General features: G+C 41.9%; 1 protein-coding gene across 4 annotated transcripts in view; it reads right to left on the bottom strand.

Moving 5' to 3' along the window:
• Positions 1-10,515, bottom strand: part of lbr (lamin B receptor) — a 12,786-nt gene extending 2,271 nt beyond the window's left edge. For 2 of the 4 annotated variants that reach the window (XR_009132416.1, XM_058090898.1), the window contains exons 1-12: positions 10,366-10,515; positions 6,450-6,624; positions 6,122-6,337; positions 5,852-5,923; positions 4,616-4,778; positions 4,308-4,504; positions 3,927-3,981; positions 3,433-3,627; positions 3,240-3,343; positions 515-640; positions 278-446; positions 116-196 (exon numbers count right to left, since the gene is read on the bottom strand). Coding sequence is in view for 3 of the 4 variants with exons in the window: in XM_058090898.1 (XP_057946881.1) it covers positions 116-196; positions 278-446; positions 515-640; positions 3,240-3,343; positions 3,433-3,627; positions 3,927-3,981; positions 4,308-4,504; positions 4,616-4,778; positions 5,852-5,923; positions 6,122-6,337; positions 6,450-6,614 (1,543 nt within the window). In the remaining variant the exon portion in view is untranslated. The other 2 variants (XM_058090920.1, XM_058090911.1) reach the window with 2 other exon arrangements.

Consider the following 10,515-nt stretch of genomic DNA (forward strand, 5'->3'; position numbering starts at 1 on the left):
ACATCCCCCTGTAATATATTTAATAAATAATATTTGGGTTAAAGAGCCCTCTTTACACAAAACAAATAGAAATGCTTCCTGGGCCACATAAGGAACCTGACACACAACAACGTACGTGACAGTTTGGGGTCTGATGGGCTTCTCCTGAAGGTGTTTTTCTCAGAGTTGGATTTCCGGAAGATGTAGAAGCCAACGACTGAAAAAGAGAAAAGCAAAATGTAGGAACGTGCGAGTTAGGAAATTCTCTAAAAACGTCAACGACATTGATTTTTCTCACGTTTCAGCAAGACGATGGCGGCAACAGCTGGGAGGCTGAGTGCATTCGGGTGGCTAACCAGGTAATAAGCCTGCAGGGTGTACGTAAAAGGGACCCACACCAGATCTCCGAAGGCCAGCATGAAGCCAAAGCCATCGTGCATCAAGTCCATGGTGGTCAGGATGGCCTCCTGAGAAGTTGTGGTTTCAGTAGTCAGTTTGTGGAAATCAGAAGATAAGAACGTGGCTTCTGTTGTACCTCGTTCCAGAGGCCGTCCACCACATAGAGAAGCTGGAAGACGTTGACCAGTATCATGGCGTAGGATGGAGAGGCCAGACCCTGTTGCTTCATCTCGGCCAGTGCAAGTGCAAAGTTGATCAAGCACTAAAAAAAAAAAAATACATCCACAATCATCAGGACACAAAGGACACACAATTCAGAGTGGCTATGGATTCAACCTTTAGGAAGACTAAATGATGCTCTCTATGAGGCTTAAGTTTAGTATTGCAGTTATGGGGGTCCCAGACCATGTTGATGTTTCTGACCAAACTAATTAAATGACACACACACCAGTACATGTAATATTTTCTCCCAAATATCTCAATATTTACTCGCAAAAGCTGACCATTTCATTCCAGCCTGGAGCGCTGAACTCAAATATTTATGAGTGTAATATCTAATAGTACAGTCAAGCCTCGGTTTTCAAACTCCTCAGTTTTCATTTTTGGTAATGGTAATGGTTTTATTTCATTTGAACATGCATCAGATTACAATTGAATGCATCCCATCAGGGCTCGACAATAACGATGTACCGATGGCCCGGGGCAAGTTAAAACAAAATTCGGGCAAGTAAATCCAATCATTAATATTCCCGTCGGGCAAGTACACTTTAGCATGCCGTACTGCCAAGAGTTTTTTTTTTTAAGCGGTTCTTGTTGGGTGTTGGTAAAACACGGACTGCGTAATTCCGGTGGTAATTTGCAAACCAAGCCTTGCAAATCTTGAAATGGACCAATCAGAATCGTTTATTTAGACCGCGGTCCGCAATCCACAATCCGCGTTTTACCCACACCCGTTCTTGTTCGCGATCAACCAATCAGCGATGGTTTGACTAGGAAAACCTCTATCATGGCGTCCCTGCCAACATTGTCTAATTCTTCAACAACTTCTGAAGGAAAACAGCCAAAAGTGATGAACCAGTGCCTCCTAAACAAGTATTTTATTAGCGGCAGCAAATCAAATGATGGCACAGGTGAGTGACTCACATTGCTGTGACAATTTGAAGTGGTCATAATGAAACACCACAGATTAGATCCAATACCAAGTGCTGATTTTGCACAAGCTACAAAATCTAGCGGTTCAATTTCTCTGTGTATTTTTCTCACCTTTGCTTCACAAATTATTGTTTGACCATTGAGCATTTTTTCTGGATTAAAAACACTTTACTAGTACACAAATGTGTCAAATGTTTCATTGTGGTGCACAACTTATAAATATCACTGCTTACTATGACTACGATGTGTAAGGTAGCATGGCTTGCCATGTTAACATACATCGCCACAATTTTTCAGACATTCCTCCAAATACAATGCATCAGTACTATTATCTGATGAATTATCAGCATATATTGATATATGATATCATTATGGCAGTCTTTTCATTTTACATGGGGCAAGTTCGGGCAAGTAGTTCTCACCTTAAGGATTCCCCATGGGCAAGTAATTTTTGTTTTTAACGTAGAGCCCTGCCCATAATCAGTTCCCAGTTCCACATGTCCAAAAGGAGTAGGAAGAAGCAAAGCTTATTAAATCCTACTCCTCCATCTGGTACTTTTATGATCAGTAACTGTTACATTTGTTCACTTACTGCTTTCCATAATACAGTTAAAGGGTTTTTTTTAATTTTTTTTTATAATGCACCTCGTACCGAAGTAGGGGGTGATATGAGCATCCAATAATAATAATAATAATACATTTTATTTAAAAGCGCCTTTCAGGACACCCAAGGTCGCTGTACAGAAGATAAGAACACCAATATAAAATACAAGATAAAAGACAACAAACAATAAATAAAAGCATACAAGAAATCGGGATAGGGGGGACCATGTGAAACTGTTAGAGGGAATAGGCAAGTTTGAACAGATGGGTTTTGAGTTGAGATTTGAAAATGGGAAGGGTGGCAGAGTTACGGAGGTCAGGTGGCAATGAGTTCCAGAGTTGGGGAGCAGAGCGGCTGAAAGCTCTGCTCCCCATAGTGCTAAGGCGTGCAGAGGGAACAGTGAGATGGATGGAGGAGGAAGATCTGAGGGAACGGGATGGCTTAAGAGTGTGGATGAGGTCAGATTATGGCCAATGCCATAATGGGTACCATAGTAAGTGTCAATATAGTGATATATATAGCACATCATGACTGGTTCAAGACTCTTCATCCTTGTATTTAGCAAACATCAACTGCTTGTATTGTTTCTCGAATTGGCTCATCGTTGTGCATTGTTTGATTTCCTTACTCAATCCATTCCATAGTTTGACTCCACATACTAACGTAGTTAGTAGGAGTTTTTTGTTTGTGTACTGTATCATTACATGGAATCGAGTGCCCAAAAAAAAGCACCATATGTAAATAGTAATTTCACTTCACACTAGTTTCAATGTAGTTTGACAGTTCAGTGTTGCAAATGAATCTTAGCTAATGCACGTTTTGGGCCAACAAGGGGCGCCAAATATTGTCCCGGAATGATGACCGTTTTGACCACCTTGACACCTGCACAAATTTGGCCTCTGCATTGTTGTGCAGTTTGGGGTGAAACTGCATGTGATGCATATCAAGGTTTCTCATTGGTCATTAGGTTGCAACCCACTTTCATTTATAATATTATTATTATTTTCTTTAATACTGTTATTGAAGTCAAATTGAAGAGACGAGTGATTTTAAGCACTGCTTTATCATTTTGCACCAAATGCTGGAAAAGACTGTATGCACTCACCCAGCCAATCAATCCCGGACGCATCTCACAGAAGAATTTCAAATCAAAGTTTTTGATGCGGGGGTTGAGCTCATGTCCCTTGAAGAAGTCATAAACCACATTACCTGGAAAAATACACACAGGGAAGTGAGCAGATAATCCCATAGGATGCAAAGCAACATCTGCAAGCTTTTCTTCTTCTTCTTGCCCTTACCAGAGCTTCCCCCAAGTGCCAGTTGGTCCGGGGCGGCATAGAGAGACCTGACATACAGGTAGACACTGAGCAGGACGGAGATGAGGAAGGTGGCTGCGGAGAGTTGTAAGAAGTGGCTGTGGATGTAGGTGAGGTCAACGCCCTGATTGACTGCAGCTGCAACCACTGCAGCACTCGTTACGATGGCAAAGAAACCTGAATGGGCACACAAAAGATGACTTCAAATTTCTAGCCCTCCAACAAAAAAAAAAAACACAGTAACACAAATATGACAGCACTTTATGTAGTATTTTCACCTAGAAATGATTGTAATGGAATACTGGCTTGTAATAAGAACAGAACCAAACCATTGATTAGGTCCTTTAGTGGCCAATAACTAAAGGACTTGTTCTTAGTCGGTTGAAACTCCATCCACGCCACGGGAACCTCAAACCACATTTCTGAGTAACTGTAGTACTGCACAACCACAAATAGTGTCACATGGAAAAGCTCACCATTGGTTCTGTACTTTAGCCTCTCACCGGACCTCAGCGGCATGCCCTCGCTCAGCTGGAAGGACAGAGGGAGCAGAGAATTAACAGCTTCGCTCACCACGGGAGGCAATAGTGGTCTTTTTTTTTAATTGCATGAAGGAGTCTTATCTTTTAGGTGTATAAAAGCTTCATTGAAGAAAAACAAAGGGATACCTTATCCCTTGCTGTCATTTCATTACTTTACCCTGGCCTGTAATCTAATTCCTGGACCCCGAAAGGGAGTCATAAAGTCATGTGCACGTTCACGTGCCTTTCAAGAACGACGGAATGTATCAATTTGGAGCAGCGCAGTTCTATGGTGCCTGTATTGGTTGTCCGTCCCGCAAACATCTGCCTACTCACCTTTCCCACGGGCAGGATGTAGAGGATGGCCTGGAATAAGATCCACAGTACAACAAAGCCCAGGGCCTGTGCATCCCAGAAAGCTTCAAGGGGAGGTACAGGAGGTGGGAAGTTGGCCAAGCTGGGGTCCTTTAAATTAACTTGGAGAACCACGAAGAGAACCCAGGACGGCAGGAAGAGCAGCCAGAAGTACGCTCCTGAAGGGAGAGGAAACACTTACGCTAAACTTCTGGTCCACAGTTTGAGATCCCTGGTGTGGTGTGACTACGGTAATGCTTATCTGGTTTGTTGTGCATCCAGCAACCTACCTATCTTGCCGCCAAAGTCCAGTGGGCCGGACACCATTGGTGTGGGTGCAGGAGCCACGTTGGCTTCCTCCTTCTTCTCAAGTCTGGCCTCGTCCTTCCTGCGGCGTAGATTGTATCGGCCAACGTTCTTCTCAGGCTCCGAATCCCTCTTTGTCTCAGATTTCTTAAGATAAAAGCAATGTTTGTTCATCATTTAAGAAGCTGATCTAAAAAGTTGACCCACAGACTTAATTTTATACAACTTGCTATTACATTGATTTGCCCTAAAAACACACAAAAAACTCCCACTGTGCAGTGAGCCACTCTTCTCTAATGTTGACTGGAAAGATGCATTTGTTCTCCATCTGACATTTTCCTTTGACTTCACACTTTCCAAGTTTGTGGAATATACCAAGATACACATCGTATGGGTGAACAAGGTTGGTTGTCATACTCATATCTAAGGATCGGCCGATATATCGGGCCGATACGCACGTGGGTTCGCCCATGTATTTTTCCGCCGCATGAAGAGTCTTGAACCAGTCATGATGTGCTATATATATATATATATATATATATATATATATATATATATATATATATATATATAACAAATGTAACAGTTACTGATTGTAAATATAAATTGTCAATATAGTGAGGTATATATATATATATATATATATATATATATATATACACACCTCACTATATTGACAATTTATATTTACAATCAGTAACTGTTACATTTGTTCACTTCCTGCTTTCCGTAATACAAAATATTTGTTATCATTAACATTTTTTCATGTTGAGGGAGCAAAAGCAAAATCGGCCATTGGCTAAGGGTATCGGCATCCGCCCCGAAAAAAATCCTATCGGTCGATCCCTACTCAGATCCCTCTCTGGGTTAATGACTATTGAAAGAGGTGCTGTAAATGTAAAGAGTGTGACGTCCAACCCCGTTCTCCCTTATGTGCCATTCAAACAGAGTAACTTATCACACAGCCGTAGCGGCTCTCTAAGCTGGAAGCACACGGCCCCACTAACATGCATGCCTCATGACATTCCATTAGCTCTGCCTTACCTCAAAGCCCATTCACAGGCAGGAAAGCAGCCATCGGGAACAGAGCTTTGGGTGATCATACTGTCTGGACTGATGCTATAAGAAGGAAGTTCCTTCTCATGTCATCCCCCCCCCATTGTGTTTACAAGGTGGAGAGGGCAAGTAAGCAGAACAGAACATAAGCCAAGGCAACTCACCTCATTTGCCTTAGTAGCCGTATTGTTCTCCTCTTTCTTTTCATGCTTATTGTTGCTGTTGTTCTCAATAGCCTTTGTAGGTTGTCATCAAAACCAATGGAGTGAAAGTGATGGAGATGGACAGGGACAAACAGAGTGAGAATGTAACACATAACAAAATAGTTGACTATTTTTTATGATTGACAGAATTATTCCCATGATGAGAGCATGTGGACTTCTGAGCCGAACCCCATGTGACAAGAGAGCAAAGAAGCCAGCTGGACTGCTCACCAGAGGAACGAGTCGGACTTCAACCATGTCCTTCAATTTTGTTTCCTTGCGCGACGACGGTGCGCTCTCGTTTATCGCTGCGGCAGCGGCGGCCGCCGCCGCACGCGAGGAGGAGCGGCGTGTGGTTCTCGCCGGGGAACGCGAGCGGCTGCGACGGCGGCCCGGTGATTGGGAGCGAGAACGAGAGCGGGTACGGAGCTGGAAGCCGGAAGAACTCTGGTTGGAGAAAGGAAAGAAATGAGAGTGGCATTGGTGACATAGAAATGCTGGAGTCTCATTGCAAGCCATGATTAATGATGGTTATTCAACAAAAACAGCGTGATCCTACCCTGATGTCCTGTTCCTTGAGCTCCAGTTCTGTTCCATCCTTGTAGATGACCGTGTAGAGCTGACTATTGGCATCAAAACCCAACACCTTGACTTCATAGTACAGGTTGCTACCCGGCCAGCGGCCCATCACGATGTCCCCTTTCTGGTACTTTACACCTGGCATTGTCTTCCACCTAACATGCACAGATAATAAACAAGACAAAATATGAAAAGACAACCTCCCTGTGACATATTTAAACCAGTGGTGTCTAAAGAGCGGCCCGGGGGCAATTCGCAGACTGTGGCTTTTTTTTGGGGGGGGATCTGTAGTATATTGTAGAAACAACAAAAACAACAAAAAATAAAGAGAAATACTTCTACACCACATCTACATCTGTGTAATACTTTGTTTTTATATTCAGTATAGTTACTCCAGACTCCATTCACTGTAAAATATTAAGGCTCTAAATGCAATATATTAAGTTCTAGGTGAAGTATTTCTATAATGCCTCATATTAATTCACTAGCAAGATCTCAGTGTATATAGACTGGTCATATATTTCATCTCATTTCATATTATCTGCAAACTGCATTTGTAAATAACTCTGGGTAAAATTGTTGATTTGTTAATACTTGGGTTGTTTATTTTTTTTATATTGTGTATTTTGCACTTGTACTGCTTAACTGATTCTGTACTCTTGCTGCTGTGCAATGCAAATTTCCCACTGAGACGAATAAAGGCATATCATATATATATATATATATATATATATATATATATATACATACATACACATATACATACATACACACACACACACACATACATATATATATATACACATACAAACATGCATATTCATATACACACACATATATATGTATATTTTGGATGATATATCGGTTATCACTATAATGGATACTGGTGCTTTTCAGCCACCAATACCGTTTTCTGCATCAGCCCCCAAAATCCCATATGGGTCTGGTTCTCTGTGTCATAAAGAGGTACACATCCTGAGATTCCAGACATCGACGCCAACTAAGTGGTGAGTTAGACTGCAGCCTATAATCTACACGGGCAACAGTGTTGTCGGTCTGCATAATGGAGGTGGGCCCGGGCAAGGTCAGCCATTATGGAACACGTGTGTGAGCAGGGAGGCTCAGCGAGTAGAAAGCCACTGTACTAATGCAAAACTGCTGACAGGTCCGTCGCTGCTAGGTTTAACCAGAGCCACGTGTCATTCAAGTAAGGCCAATCCAGGCACTTCTGGCCAACAATTGTTTACACTATAGCTGTCAGTTGTGGTATCCTGTTGGAATACAGTAGAATATATGAGTGAAATCACGCAATCAGGTTCTCAGCAGTTCTCTTTTAACAAAAAAAATTAAAATTTGTGGGAAATTTGATTGTAGTTGACAGGTCTCGACTCCTGTGAGGGTTTTGACTTTGTATTCTTTCTAGTGGTTCTATCAAAACCACCACATTATAGTCATTCTATGACTTATTCAACTGCCAATGTCATTTTGGGAGAATTAGCTGCCACTGAACAAAACCGCTTTCACCCGATCTGAATGCAAAACAACATCACTAGCCACGTTTACATGAGGAGTTTTTCTCTTTCCGAAAGCAATGGTATACATGGAAAGGAATATTCCAATCATGTGTCTACATGCGCCGCTATAATCAACCAGAATAGTCAATGGGGCATGCCCAGTAAAACGTAAACACCAACATCACGTGATACCGACTTCCTCCAGTTTTTCTTTCACTTGTTGGAATAACTCCGTATTGCCAGTTTTTCCTTCGTCCAGTCTTGAAATTTAGTTTGAATCAAAAACAAACTTTCCGCAGCAGTCCAGTGCCGATCGCTCGCCTTCATTTTTTTAAATGGAAGAACGTCTGGAGCTGCGTGTTACGTCATATCTCAGCATTGGCTGAAAGAACGCACCCGGGAACAGGAAAAGATAAAGTCCAATCTTGCTAATATTTTATAATTAAGCTCGGCACATGTTTTATATAGATATGTATTTTCTTTTTTTAATAAAACTGGACTTGTGGATGGCGTATAGAAGGGTTTAGATTCTGTTCCACAGATGGCGCTAATGCACACCAAAGCTGCTTGCCAACCGCCAATAAACAACAGAAGAAGAACGCAGTCTGACAACTTTCCGTTTGAGCGGGTACAAGATACCTCAATCGGATTGGGGAAAGGAATATTCCACCTCTGGGAATCCCATTATATATTCATTCGGAATGAGGTGTATACAAAGGTTACATTCTTTCCGTTTGAGCAAATAACCCGAATGGAATTGGAATATTTAGGTCCATGTAAACGTGGCTACTGCTGATTTATCGCAAATACTCACTGACACGTTGGCTTGCCAGGATGACTGAATCAGGCAAGAGAGACTCAAACATGCAAAAACCACGATAAAAATTCCGAGAATGACAGGACACACCCAAAAGTTAGTCCTTGTGATCCGCTCCTGTGCATGCGGGATGTCAGGGATGGACCAGGAATGCACAGTTTCCCATGGGATCAGTCAGTGCTAAAGATGGATCGCCAGTGTGTGTGTGTGTGTGTGTGTGAGTTGGAAGAGGGGGCTTTAAACACACCACGCTCCATCTGGTATGCAGGGCCCCTTTGAAATGCACCATGTGAATCACATCAAAACAGTCCTTACTACTCGGGATGCATACCGGAACTCGTAAACAGCTGTAACTAAGGAAAAGTAACTCTTTGCATCACAACACTTCCTCATTATCCATCACTAAGAAACCGGTGCATTCAAAAACACCGGATTTATGAGCATCAACACAAACAGGACGCTCCATTAACTTCATTTTACTCAAACACCATTGAAAATGAAGTCTTCACATCGCTACAATTTAAATGAATGATCAATTTCAGCTTATATTGTATGGAATTGATGAACTTAGTACTTTTCGCCCAAAACTCATGAATTCTATTTTTTTTAACCACACAGTGCGTACACTTATCGGTGTAGTGTTTCAAATTTATTTGAAATACAAAAGATAGCCAATCCCAATCGTTACCATAGCAACTCTTTATACCTCTTTTATGTACTTTGGAGTTGTTTTTTTTTTTTACTAAACATAATCGATACTAATTCGATCACAAAACGACTCAAAACACATCATAAACGGTATCGTACACAACTCACAGAAGACGACACAGTTTGCTACGTTAAGCCCGGGAAGGATCCCACATTTCAACATGATAAAAGTAGTAATAAGCTGCAGTATAATTAATGGCATGTACCTGTTATATCACACTGGTTGGCAGGCAAAAAAAAGCTGAAAAATGTTGACTTCTTGTTTAAAAAAAAAAAGTCAGCCTTGTCGTGTTTCTTTAACGTTAGCTTGGCTAGCATAGATCAGCTACGAGTGACAGAAAGGAGGGAAAACGTCATGCATTCAAATGGCGCTGGAGCAAAACAACAAAAGCGTTGTGCAGAGTACCCGGCCATGAGTGAGCAAAACAACATCCCCGCTTTTTTCCCACACTTTACAACCGAGCTAAGCACCAAGCACCAGTCAATGCTACCATCGGCGGTTTAGGAATGTCTTACTTAGTCGACTCTGCGGTCGCCGTCTAATTCCTGATCTTCGTGCTGGGTGTTGTGTACGTACGTTAACGCAGCGGTGACGTTATAAAGTTGAGACAAACGCAACGACGGAGCGCCGAACAGACACGCATTACGAGGCCATTACCCAGCCACAAAAATAAAACGGCAAATAAACTATTAATTCGAAGCTTCAGTGAAACTAAAGGACACAAGTGAAAGCTCCAGGAAATAGTCACACTCTCCACCTTTAGCTAGGTTCAGCTAAAGCAGCAAACTCTGAACAAAGACAAACAGGAAACGTTTTTTTACATCCCACATATGTGCGTGAGTGTCCCTGTACTTACCCAAATTATACGGTAAATCCAAACTGGGGTAAAAAACGGATTAAAAACTCCTCGCAGCAAAGTTTGGACTTAAATTAATCTTAATATTTACAAAAAAGCCACACCGACAGCGTCTGACGTAGCCGTGTTATCGCCCGCCTTCTCCTCAAA

Source organism: Doryrhamphus excisus, chromosome 1, assembly GCF_030265055.1.
Source record: "Doryrhamphus excisus isolate RoL2022-K1 chromosome 1, RoL_Dexc_1.0, whole genome shotgun sequence".
Classification (NCBI taxonomy): domain Eukaryota; kingdom Metazoa; phylum Chordata; class Actinopteri; order Syngnathiformes; family Syngnathidae; genus Doryrhamphus; species Doryrhamphus excisus.